This window comes from Trachinotus anak, unplaced genomic scaffold (assembly GCF_046630095.1).
Source record: "Trachinotus anak isolate AG129_WGS33_773 ecotype Australia unplaced genomic scaffold, CSIRO_AGI_Tana_v1 ptg000021l, whole genome shotgun sequence".
Lineage (NCBI taxonomy): Eukaryota > Metazoa > Chordata > Actinopteri > Carangiformes > Carangidae > Trachinotus > Trachinotus anak.
Window position 1 is genome coordinate 14,838,208 of NW_027273872.1, and position 13,501 is coordinate 14,851,708.

At 41.9% G+C, this 13,501-nt stretch overlaps 1 protein-coding gene across 3 annotated transcripts in view; it reads left to right on the forward strand.

Moving 5' to 3' along the window:
* Positions 1-8,170, forward strand: part of LOC139606353 (protein diaphanous homolog 1) — a 44,406-nt gene extending 36,236 nt beyond the window's left edge. Inside the window, exons 14-17 of one of the 3 annotated variants that reach the window (XM_071458457.1) lie at positions 723-902; positions 3,449-3,976; positions 5,639-5,768; positions 7,897-8,170. In XM_071458457.1, the coding sequence (XP_071314558.1) occupies positions 723-902; positions 3,449-3,976; positions 5,639-5,768; positions 7,897-8,069 (1,011 nt within the window). In that variant the 3' untranslated portion in view covers positions 8,070-8,170. Of the gene's footprint in view, positions 1-722; positions 903-3,448; positions 3,977-5,638; positions 5,769-5,908; positions 6,432-7,896 lie in introns of those variants that run through there. The other 2 variants (XM_071458455.1, XM_071458456.1) reach the window with 2 other exon arrangements.
* Positions 8,171-13,501: the final 5,331 nt, after the last annotated feature.

The window sequence follows — 13,501 nt, forward strand, 5'->3', positions numbered from 1 at the left end:
TCTAATGTTGCCTTGAAGAATGACACATTTTAAGGCGCTGGAAAGTTTTTAGACAGTTCTCCTTCACATTCATTATTATTATTATTATTGTTATTATTATTATTATTATTATTATTATTATTATTATTATTATTATTATTATTATTATTATTATTAGTAGTAGTAGTAGTAGTAGTAGTAGTATTAGTATTATTATTAGTATTATTATTACATATTGATTTTTTATTTTTAAATTGTATTTTTCAGTTACTCCAAAAAAATATCTGTTGTTTTTTTCTCTCAGGTATCAGTATAATACTACTAAATGCACACCACTTTATTATGTTTTATTTGCCCACTCAGTCTGTGCCGCCTCTTCAGAGGTTGTCCAAATAAAGGGGAAGAGATTTGTTTGCCAGTCGGATGCGGCTGTCACTGGTGGTACTGCATAAGTAAATGTTGCACACAATTAGCTGAATATTCATTCCACAAACACACGAGCAACACCACTTGACAACAGTGGCACGGTATCTGTGTAGTCAGGTTACTAATGGGATATTTTTTTAGCACCTGAGTGAAAGCTGAAAACAAAAAAAACCTGCGTTTACTAGCCCTTAAGCTAATACCCCTTGAAACTGACTGCTACACAGGAACTGTAAAGTCACCAAAAACAGTTCGTAGCACTTTTTTAGGACAGTGTGCCTAAGTCTGTCCCTCTCTGTGACCCTCTACATGTGTAATAGCTGGATGCAGAGTTGACGGCACGCCACGAGTTGCAGGTGGAGCTGAAGAAACTGGAGGGTGACTATGAGCAGAAGCTACGGGACCTGAGTCAAGAGAAAGAACAGCTGGCTTCTTCTAAGCAGGAGCGAGAAAAGGAGAACCAGGGACTACAACAACAGCTAAACTCTCTGAAGCAGCAGGTAAACACAAATACATACACCACCCACCTGTCTGTGAGGGCCTCAGTGCCTTTTCAATTCAAATAATTCAAAATCTAAATAGAGGTGTTTTTTTTTTACTATGGACTATTGAATCAATAAGCTTAATGTGACATCTTCGTTCAATAAGGTTTGGATATGGGAATTAATCTAAACACTGGCAATTTTGTGTATGAGCCTGAAAATAATAAGGTCACTATACTTCAACTCTTTCGGTTACAGTCCTAACTGTGGTCTCCTTTGAAATGTAACTCTTTAAATTTTCATCCATATACTCATAAAGAGATACTGGACCAAAATTAAAGAGGCATGAGAATGATAGAAATGTAAGTTGTTGTTTTGTTTTTTTTTAAACAATGTATAATTTGTTAAGGTTGTGTGAAGCCTTTTACACATTAAAACACACCTAAAGTAGCACCATCAAGACCAAAGTGTCCAAAATGCCCAAATTCACTGAATTGAAAGTGAGTTGAACCCGGTACCATACCTCCAGAAATCTTAGTGGTGAGTTGACCTCAGACTGTTTTCCTATCATTACTTCATGCCATTGTCAACATAAAAGAACCAAAACATTAGGACAGAATGAATAAAAACTGAGTCAAATGTTTGAATCAGTCATTTTTTTTATTATCCTGGAAACACATGCACGCAAAACACAAACTTCTGCTAAAGCTTTAAGAAGTAAAATATTTCAAGGCCTAAAGAAATAAAATATTGCAGAAGTCTAAGTACCAAAAGTTGTCCAACATCTATGCACACCCACACAAACACAGAAGCCCCTTGGCCTTAAATGATTTAGCCAACTTCTAGCATGGCATAAAAGGAAGAAGAAAATCTAAAAGCATATTGTGAGAAGAAGCCAAATCCTTTAGAGATTAAGAAACTCAATAAAAACATGGAAAGTGGGGGAATGGTAGTATAAAGAGTGACTAAAGGAAGAAGAAAGGGAAGGGATGGAGATTGGACAAACAGAATTTCCTAAGGACAAACAGAATTTTTTAAGGCCCAGATACACATGCAGGGTGTTGTGTGTACGTGTGTGTGTGTGTGTATATATGCACTTGGGAGGCAAAGATGAGGATTGTTTAGCTGTCAGTGTCCTGCTGCCACACCAGCTGGACTCTGCCTCACAGTGACACCCCAACTCACAAACGCACCAAGTGACCCAGAACCGTCTGCCTCTGCATGTGTGCTCATAACCACATGAAGATGTTCCTGTGTGTGTGTTTGTGTGTGTGTGTGTGAGTCTGTGTCTGTCTGTCTATCTGTCTCTCGGTTTATATATGTGTGTGTGTGTGTGTGTGTGTGTGTGTGTGTGTGTGTGTGTGTGTGTGTGTGTGTGTGTGTCTGTCAGTAAGATAACTATACAGCTCCCTGAATGAGCTTCATCCAAAGAGGCTAATGCCAGCAGAGGCATCTTCTCAACACACAAAAGCTCAAAAACACACACACACACATGCACACACACGCACACGCAGTTGTCCAAAGCATCAACAACATCATGAGCCAGGCATCAAACAAGCTTCTCATACTAAGATGGCTCACTTTCCCTGTGTTTGAGGCACTGCCCATCGAAGATTTCTTCACATGTAGAGATCTCTCACTGTTCCTCTGTGTGATGCTGTGCCCAACTTTTCATCTGCTGCCTCACTAAGAAAGCCTGCCTCGGAGGCCCTTTATGTCTGTTACTGTCTTCTTTTCAAAGTCTGAGGAAACAGCACAATTTGTTGCTCTGCATACAAACACTCGTTCACACTCATACATCCACAACGTTTACACTTTATACACCTAGAAAGACTTAGAGTAAATGAACTTCTCTATGTGTGTACTCTTTAAATCACATAGAAAGAATTCACATTCAGCTCCTTCTCTCACAGCCCAATATTAGCTGTCTAACTTTAATGACTTCTGAGTTTTCTCAAGAATTGTCGCCTCGCTGATATAAATACTTTAATCAGTATTTCAGTGTGGAAATAAAAAAATGATTCACCCTCACTTTTAATATAAAAATTTGTCCTTCTCTTCAAAACTTTAGCTTTTGAATTCCTCTGTGGATTTAATTCCCCCCTGCTATGTTTTTCTCTCTGCGCCTTGTTCTCCATTCTCTCCCCAAACTCAATCCTGCCCAGACTTTAATCCCTCTCTGTGTTACTCTTTCCCCCTCTTTTGTTCTTTTTTCTCTCAAATTTAATCACTCTGTTGGCATGGCTGTTCGTTGGAAATGGTGGAAGTTGCCAAATCTACACAAAGTTAATGTCAATTCAAACAATAAACTGCAAATAACAATCAATACATGCTATATGATAAATAGCATTAAGCAATGCATTCTTCTTTTTAGTGTGTTGTGTTTCTTATTATGTGAGTGTGTAGCTACTCTTTGGGCCTTTTAAATTGCCCCTCGGGGATAAATAAAGTGATTTGAATTGAATTAAATTAAATTACTGTACTGCATATGGTTTGAATATATGTCCAGTGGTAGATGGTAATCAATGTTTATGATGATGTGCTGTGTCCTTACTTCCCTGCAGATCGAACAGCTGTCTAAGGATCTGGAAGAGGCCAAGACTAAAGTTGTCACAGTTACTGTTCCTGTGCCAACACCTGGTTTGCCTCCTCCTCCACCCGCCCCTCCTCTCCCTGGCCAGAATGTAGGTGTGCCCCCTCCACCTCCACCTCCGCCTCTACCAGGCCATGCAGCCATACCTATTCCCCAGCCCCCACCCCCTCCTCCTTTACCAGGCCATGCTTCTATTCCTCCTCCTCCTCCACCACCTCCTTTACCGGGCATGCCAGGACCTCCACCACCCCCACCTCTTCCTGGCATGCCAGGGCCACCTCCTCCTCCCCCCTTACCTGGGATGGGACCTCCACCACCGCCGCCACTGCCTGGGTGTCCTGGTATCCCTCCTCCACCACCAGGCCCTGGTATGCCTCCACCTCCACCATTTGGCATGGGAGGCTGGGGTGCCCCTGCACCAGCTCAGCTGCCTCATGGGCTCAAACCTAAGAAGGATTACAAGCCTGAGGTCCAGCTGAAGAGAGCCAACTGGCGCAAGGTCAGTTCTGAGATAGATGGTCCAATATATTATCAATATTCAAAGAGCGACTGCAAAATTGTCAGCTGTTTATCTGGTGATATAAAAATATTGTGAAAAAAGAGAAAAGCTTATGTTCTTAAATAGCTTATTCATAATTATGACCTGCAATACAACTAACTCTCATCCCTCTAACCCTCTGAATTAGTCCATGGCATCTTCAGAAATTTTTTCTTCCAAAAAGTTGTGTTTGCTTGGGATGGTGAAAACCTGTTTTAATGCCAAAATCACACCAGTGTTGAAAATGAGGTAGTTCTGTGCTAATAAAACTGTATTTCAGCTCCTCATTATCACATGAGCATAATACTCATATAAAAACAGGTAGGGGTTTTATTTTAAATAATTCAAACATTAACTAAATTTTGCATGCCAAGTTCTACAATTTACACTTAGTAATAGCTCAGCGTGTGCTTTATGTGTGCAACAGTGTGAGATGGAGCTTTAACAGTGAGATTCTGACCTAAAGTGACTTTCATGCATACGTGTATCTCATGACTGTGTGCTTCATGTTCTTCTCCTCCCTCTCATCTGTGATGGTTAAAACATCAAAACGGCCCTCTGTCTTTCTTTAGCCTAAAGCTACTGTTTAATGGCTTCAGCAGACTTCATCAGCATTTAGCTTCTCTCTCTCTCTCTCCCCTCTTTCTCTCTCTTTCTCCTCCCCCTCTCTCTCTCCTTCTCTCTCACTCACTCTCTCTCTCTCTCTCTCTCTGTCTCTCTGTCTCTCTAGCTGGTGAGAGTGTTTGACGAGGATGTCACAGAAATTGCTTTTTAATAAGCCTTCTTCTTTTAACTGCACCACTGAAAGATAATTAAATTGCTGCTAGAAAGGACAGTATTCTTTTGTAATTTAAATTAACTTTTTTTTCTGGCTTGGTCTCATCCTCCTCTTTGCGTGCTCTCTTGCTTTCTTTATTGCTCTTTCAGCTCATCCCAATATCACATTTCCTCTCCCTACTCTCTTTTCTGTCCTACATCCCCATCCCTGAGGCTTTGTCCATAATGAAAGGCCTGATATCTGTAAATTTACTACCACTGCTTTCTCACTCGTTCTCTTGATTTCACTCTCTTTGTCTTTTCCCTTGATGAGAACACTCAGAAAGTGGAGGAAAAACATACAAAGTTAATTGTGTCTTGTGACTAGAATAGAGAGAGAGAGAGAGTGTGTGTGCGTGCAACACCAAGACAAAGAAGAATACAGAGAGAGCACCCATGTAAGGGTGAAGACAGGAAGAAGAAAGTGGAACCCCTGTATTTCTTTGCATTTCTGTGTGTGAAGCTCTGAAGCTCAATATGCTTTGTGGTAGAGACTGTGCAAAGATGAGAGCAAATGACTACTTGTTTCCTCCTCTTCCTTTTTTCTTTGTGTCTTCCTTCCTCACTCCATCCTTGTCCCCTCCCTCACTACCGTACTGCTGCCTCTTCCTTTTACTGCCCTGCTGTTTCTTTTGTTCTCTCAACTTCTTTATCTGCTCATCTCATTGTTTGCCAGGTGCACAGATGACCATTTTTGGAAAATTGAGTCAATTTGATGATGTGGTTAGCTAACAGATTCAATACATATCTTTCTTTCTCATTTTCTCTGTCTTTCTCTCTCTGTACATACTGGCATTACTCTCTTAGATTGGACCTGAAGACCTCTCTGAGAACAGTTTCTGGGTTAAGGCGAAAGAGGAGCAATTTGAAAACAATGAGCTCTTTGCCAAACTTACCTTGGCCTTCTCCTCACAGACAAAGAGTGAGTGTGTGTTTTGTGTTTTTTACGACTGTGGCTATCATGTTGTTTTTCACAGTAATAAGCAATGTCTTTTTCTGCTTCTCACCTCTCCCACATCCCTCCCCTGTCTCCCCAACTCCATATCTATTTCAATCCTCCTGTTCTGCTTCCATCAGCCACTAAAGGTAAGAATATCATGCACACACACTTCCATTTAGTTGTGTTTTTTTCACACATCTTCAGCCTTTTTCACCCTTGTCTTCCTCTGCTAGGAGGACACACTGCACATTTACATTATTCAGCAACGCTGTGTCAAACCAGCAACTCACGAGTTCATGAATAAACCACCCACACCTGTGTTTGTGTTCATCTTCTCAATGTGCCCATGACTTGTTGTGCAGAGACAGTGCTCACATCCGGGTGAGCTGAACTGGGACTTAGGGACCAAGGGAGAGATGGACAAAGCAAGGGGGATAGAAGTAGGGATAAGAAGAAGGTCACTGATGTCCTTTGACTAGCCACCTGCTGTCCTGGCACAAAGTGCTGACACACAGGCGCACGCTCACACACGCACACCTGCCCACTCCTATCACCTTGTCCTAGTGTCACTGTGCCTTCTGCTCTAACTCCTCCATATTCATATCATAACCAGGACACCAGGAACTCAGAGACAGACAGTGTGTGTGGGTGTGTATATAATTCCATCTGACCTTCAGATTCAGTCTCAGTACACAGACACACACACACACACACACACACACTCTCTTGCTCATGTCATATACATAAACAGAAGCGCACAGGCACACGTGGCTGATGCTAGCTGTTGATGTCAGTTAAATGTCAGTGTTGGCAGCTGTCCCATCTGCATTCACCTGTATGGCAAGTCCTAACGTCCGCCTGTCACTCCTTAATTTGACCCCCCTACCCCTTGGCCTGTGCACCCACGCCTCCCCTTTTTATTGGCTGAGACAGCCGTCTGTTCCGGTTGATGTCTAATAACCTTTTCTGAGAGCTGACTATAAAGACACCGTGGCCTTTTCATAGGCACACACCTGTCTGTATGTCTGCCTGTGCGGATGCACTGTGTGTGAGAGAGAGGGAGAGAGAGAAAAAGAGACACCAGGTGTTTATTACTCTGTATGTGTTGTTGATTTCCTGTGCGTGTTTTGAATGTGATGAAGTCTGCTAGTGAGGAATAAAACATTATTTTGAACAATTGGGATTTCATCAAAGTGTCAAGTTTATTTAATTTATATAGCACTTTAAAAAGCGAACAGGTTTTGTACCAAAGTGCTTCAGAAAGACAGACAGGGATAGGGGTGCTGTGGTCTGGACAGCACCATTTTGAATTAGTTGTACACAGGAGATGGTAACCTGAGAGATGCCCAAGTAGAGGGAGTTACAGTAATTAAGCCTGGATGACATTATGCATGAATGACTCTTTCTAGCTCAGAGGGTGATTAGAAATGCCTTATTTTGGATGCTGGACCTGACAAGGGAATGTACCTGCTTGTTGAAAATTAGATCGCCATCAAATATAACACCCAGGTTCTTGGCCTGTGGTCTGATGAGGGCGGAAAAGTGATTGAGGTGCTGAGCAATAACAATTGTATGATGTGCAGGGGCCAAAGAGTAGGAGGTCTGTATCGTCCTCATGTAAGTGAAGGAAATTATTAGCCAACCAGTCTTTAATGTTTTGGAGACAGTTTTGAAATTGAGTAACGTCGGCCTGATTTTGGGAATTGAGTGGGTGGTCGAGTATCATCTTTGTAGCAGTAAAAAGAGATGATATGAGTTTGGATGATTCTTCCTTCTGGGAGCATGTAAATACTTGAACTGTTGTGTAAGCATCTTATGTTTTGTGTTTGTGCCCATGTGTGGTCTGATCCCAACTGTATCCGTAGTGAGTGTACTGTATGTGTGTCTGCGGCCGCACATGCACACAGGCTCAATAAGCTACCAGCTCTGGTAATGCAGATTGACTCCTAACCCCTCATCTGTCCATCTCTTGCTTAAACACACGGCTCAAGGCCTAATGCATTCCTCCTGACCTCCCTATCATCCTCCTTATCCCTCACTCTGGGAGCCCAGCTTCACTCTTCCTCATCCTCATCTTACTCCTCCTCATCCTCTTGTTCTCCCATTCCTTGTTACCCAGCAAAAGCAGACCGACACCACATGGAGCCACCGCTGACCCTCCCTGACCCTTCCTCCTCCTCTCCATCAGCTGCCCAGCAGCGCAACTGGGGTTGCATGCACACACACACACACACAGAAAACCAGAAAACAGAAGGAGGGGGGTGTGTAGTGTGCTCAGGGCAGGGTCAGAGGTGTTGACCTCAGAGGCTCAATGGAAGAGCAGAGAGCTGATGGTGGGAGACACACCCTCTGGCTGCACATGGCTCTTGTGGACACAATCTCACACTTTGACACAAACACACACACACATTCACAGACACACAGTGTACTTCTATTTTATCTTTTGCTCTTTATGTATGTTGTTATTTCTATTTTCAGTCTGTGTATCTGTGTATCAGTAGTAAAGCTCAGGCCAGTTATTCTCCATGCTACTGACTCTCCAGCTACTGAGCATGTTATAATTTAACTTAACAAATGTGGCCCACAAGCCAATCAAATCAGAACTGAAACCTTCTATTACTTGTATTATGAAGGGATATTACTTTTGTCTTGCACAGCTCACCAAACATCCACAAAAGTCACTGAAACTGTTTCAGACTCTAGGCATCAATTATCTGTTTGTTTATGTCAGTGTAATGAATATTTTATCATCTATAGCAAATTTACTATTGAGCTTTTCCTAAATGTTTCCTCTTTGGTGTTAGGTTGGCTTTTTAAAATGTATTAATCTCATCTCATCTTATTTTAGTTTCTCACACGCGCACGCACGCACGCACGCACGCACGCACGCACACACACACACACACTAAGACCTCCTTCTGCCTGATAAAATTGTATTTCAGCATTGAGTCTACTTGGCTACATGTTTTCAACCGTAGTTCAAAGGTCAGGCAAGACAATAACATGAACAGACTGCTATTGGAGAAATACTCCAGCTTACTTGATTTATTCTAGCCTAGTCTTCATACCTTAAGACTTTTCTCCTCTCAAACTGCTGAACTTGCCTTGCAAACAACTATTGCAGCCAAGGTCACAGTTAGTAGTGCTGTGATACCGATCATCTTATTCTCCAGGATGGAAACATGAAACTAAGCTGCTAACGTGGGAAATGAGAAATATTAATTTATATTGTCAGTCAATAAATTGAGTTAGATTTTTACTGTCAAAGTTTTCAGAAGGTGCACGACCTCTTGCTCAGATGGTACCTACCAGCTTTCTCTCTGTGGTCCAGGGTATCAATTTGTGTGATGTGGATAAACCATAATGAGGTAAAGGTACAGTTTAAGTGGTGGGTGTCTTAATTTTACCTAAACGCTGCCTTTTGAAAAGAAAACATGTGACGACCATGCAGAGTTGTGTCATGTATCTAAGCTTTTGAATGTGGTTGAACTGATTCCCAGTCTAAGATAATGGCAAGCTGTTTCACTGTACATTTGTACAGCTTGATGTGATGAAAAATTCTATTTTAATCTCCATCACAGGAATTTAATAGTACGTAAACAGCCAAATTCCAGTGCTATATTTGTAGTGGAGGAACCGTGCTATTATTCTGCCATCTTCTGCAAAAAAGACTATTTTTTCCCATCATTGCACTTTGTGAATGCGAGGGCTTACAATCAGAGACCTGCTATGACTATTTGCAATTGTAAACACCCTAATTGTGTGGCTGTAAAGCAGTTAGTGTAGTGTATAACGTCTCAGGCGGCAAGCTTATCCCCACAGTCTGCCTTAAGCTACTGGTTCTTAATCCCTCACTTTAAAGTGCTTGTGTATGTTTTCTACTTTTTAGTATTTGTTTTCTTCTCTCTTTCTGCTAATCTTATTAATTATGATAATAGTAATAATTACAGGTGACCAGAATCCAAACAGAGGTTGTTTTAATGCAATTTTACCAAGTTGCCAGATGATAGTGACAGTACTAGAATTTGTACACTGTTCATCTACTAACAGTATATATAAGCTGAACTGTCCTTTTCTCACTTTTTTACACTCACTTTGTGTTTGATAGCAGGTGCCTTTTTGAAGTCAGCACCTCAGATAGCCCAATTAGCGAAAGAATGAGAGTGAAAGATGGAGCAAGGAGGAGGTGGGTGAAAAAAAAAAAAAAAAGACAAGTGAGCGGATGGAAACGCTGAGCTAGAGGGAGCCATGGTGATTAATTTGATTCGGGAGGGAAAAGAAGAAGAAAGGGCCAGGAGCATATATGATTATTAATCCTCATAATGGGAAGATCATTTTCATATCCCAATTCTCCAGCCTTTACACCCTGCTCTCTTCGGTGTCTCAGTCTCTGACACTGTGTTTCTGTGGTCTGTTGTAGTAAGGCGACCTCATTTTTCTTTTTTGGTAGAGATCCCCCACCTACCCATCCACAGGAGGCATTTTTTGATGCCATCCACTGGGTATTGCTGCATAACACACCTACACATGCAACAGCACCTTCCTGTAACACATTTGCTTCCTGTAATATTATGGACAAGTTTTTGCAGATCAATGCGTGTTTGTCAGTGCAAGGGTGTGTATGCTGCTGTATGTGTTGGAGAGAGTGGGTGGGTGAGCTCAGCCACATTTACAAACCAATTATAATAAGTCTTTTGATCTCCCTATGTTCTAAAGAAATCAATTTCCTTCTCTGTAGGTATTTGTGTGTGTGCGTGTGCGTGCATGGATGGATGTACGTGTATTTGTGTTGCAGTTTACTCTTAGGTCTATTCCATTCACTTTTCCCCTTAATGAGGCACCAATCAGCCTACTGTGTGTGCGCACGTGCACGTGTGCTTGTGCGTGTGCTTGCGTGGAGCCTTTCTTGAGTTGTTGAGTTCAATTTAAGAGATGAGAGATGTAATATATTAACCATAAAGGACCAAGAGGCATGGAGAACTGTGTGGCCGTGTTGGTGATTATATCATTACATCTTCTGCTAAACAGAGTTCATCACATTTGGTGACTTGTTTTTGTTACACTACAGTGACTCAAGGTCATCATCAGTCAAAGAAGAATTTCCATGCAAACTTAATCACACGCCTACTCTTCAAGCAGGGTTATTTACTGTGAACAGTCTGATACAAAATGTATCATATGTGTGAAATATTGTCACTGTAGATTTACCCTTCGGTCAGTTACAAGGCACACAGGCCTGAAAAATGACTTGAAAGTTTTTGTTAAAAATCTCTACAGGTGAGAAAGAGGAAGACCCTGCTTTTCACTTCAATGGTTAGATCGCTCCTTTCTTACCTCCCTGTCTCCTCCTTCTCCATCATGTTTGTTTTCCCACTGTTGCTTCCCCTCAAGGTCACAGCCAAGAAATATTTGCGAGTTGCTCTGTGTGTGTGTGTGTGCGCATGCATTCATTTTTGTGTATGATTGTGTATAATTAGGGAGAGTTTAGATAATGCGTTAAGAGATGTGTAGACTCAGAGCTGCAGTCTCCAGAGACTGTTTAAAATATGTACTAATAAAGCACTTATATGACTAAACGAGAAATGGGCACACTTTATTAAGCCATAAGAGTGTTTGTGCGCGCTTGTGCTAAATTAGGACTGGCTTTGAAAAGCTTGTATTTACTGTGTTATAAGTTCTCTATGAGTGTGTGTATATCTTTGTGTGTACGTTTGTACTTGTGTAGCCCACACTAGCAGGCCTTGTTAATAAATCATGTGGTATTCACGCTGGGGCTACAGAAGGAGAAGCAGGTTAATGCAAGGGTCACTAATGCTGTAGAAAGAGCTGGAAAAATATCACACTGTTCTTTCTTTCTATTCTCTCTTATTCATTTCATTTCTGGATGCAGCCATTTCTCCACTTATAGCTTCGATCCCCATTTTCTCTTTCCACCTTTCTGCCACCAACAAATGGCCACATGATTGGAAGACTAGGGGTCTGAGTACAGTGAGACACATAAATCTAAAGAGCACCTATAGCCCACGTATAGACTGGCTTTTCAATATGCAGCTCTAACCTGTAAATGGAAGATTTGATGGTCGTAGCATGTGTTTGGTGTTGTGTGTTTGTGTGTACATTTAAGTGTTTATGTGTACCAATGCTTAAGTTTAAATACTAACTATACCTCTTAAGCCCTCAACAGTGCATTAGGTTGGCTTTGCTCGCTCTCTAAGCCTCGGTGTGTATTCTCAGTGCGGCAATAGCAAGCGTTCCCTCATTCACCATCTCTTTATGGTTGAGGAACAGCCGCAAAACGACGCTCATTCATCAGGCCTTATCAGGTTCAAACACATCTGTGTGTGCTCACATTGGCTCTCACTGCCAACTGCAATAGCTCACTCACATGCACAAACAGAAGCATACACTTATGCATAAACAGTAAGTGTGCTCACACACACATATACATACACACACACACACACACTCACAGATGCTTTTGTCCCACTCGCTCTCTTCATTCCATCCTTCCCTCCATCCCTCCCTCGTTACATCTCTCTCTCCTCTGTTTTACATGCAAATGAGCTGTGTACTCATGCCGCAGCATTACCGCTGTGTGTGCCTAATCTCCTTGCTGCCTTTTCTCTTTCCTGGAGATTATCCTGTTTTTAAACGGAATAGGCCTTCTTCGCTTCACTTGGCTCCTCTCCCAACCAGCCAGCCAGCCAGCCGGTCAGCCAGCCAGCGTTCCAATCTCTCATCCCAACACCATTACCATTTAAATGTTCCCAGTGATATGACAGCTGAGCAGGGGCTGAGAGAACGTCTGTGTGTGTGCGTGTGTGTGTGTTTTTGCGCTAGTGAGTACATTTGTAGTCTTTGTGAGTGTGTGTGTTTAATTGAGGGATTGGCTGATAAGCTCAAAAGCTTGTTACAGATGCTAAGTATCCCCAATGTTTGTGATTCTGTCTCTTTTCACTCAGGCCAAGAGGGAAAACACATGAACAGAGATGGGGGATGAAGGGATATATCTATGCACACCTACACTCCTTCCACCCACTCTTCCTTTCTGTTTTGCTCCTCTCGGTCACAGCAGCATACTCTTTTCCCTCCCCCTGTTTCTTATATATTTATGGTGTGTGTGTGTGTGTGTGTGTGTGTGTGTGTGTGTGTGGACTTACATATTTGCATGCCTGCATTTCTGAAACATCAGTGTTCTGGAAGGTAAAGGTGCATTAATTTTGGTATTGATAGGTTGCGGAGGAAGGGAAGTTTTAGGGCCGTATCCATGACATGCATAGAAAGCATGTTTATCATGAGAAAAATAAAGAGAGGAGACGAAAGAGTCAAAGTGTAGTGCAGCTAAAAGTGCAGATTGACTGTTCTGCCATGCAGCAGCAACTCCCCCTCTGTTTATTTTTTTCAGTATTAGCTACCTACCCCTGAGGGCAGTGACACACACACACACACACACACACACACCCACACTCACACAGGAGACTTAGCCCACTTTGATGTCACTGATATCATACATAAAAAAAAAAAAAATGGAGCGGTAAAGAGCAAGAACTTCAAAGATCGAGTTGACAAGATAGGAGCATTAACCCCCATCTCCCTTCCCTCTTCTCCTCTTCCTCTCTTCTCTCCTGATTTCCTCACCTCTCTTCTCTTATCTCTGCCTGATAAAGGGATTCTTATGAAAAGAGACAATGAGCAAGGGATAGAACCAGAAAAATGATTGAAGACTTGTA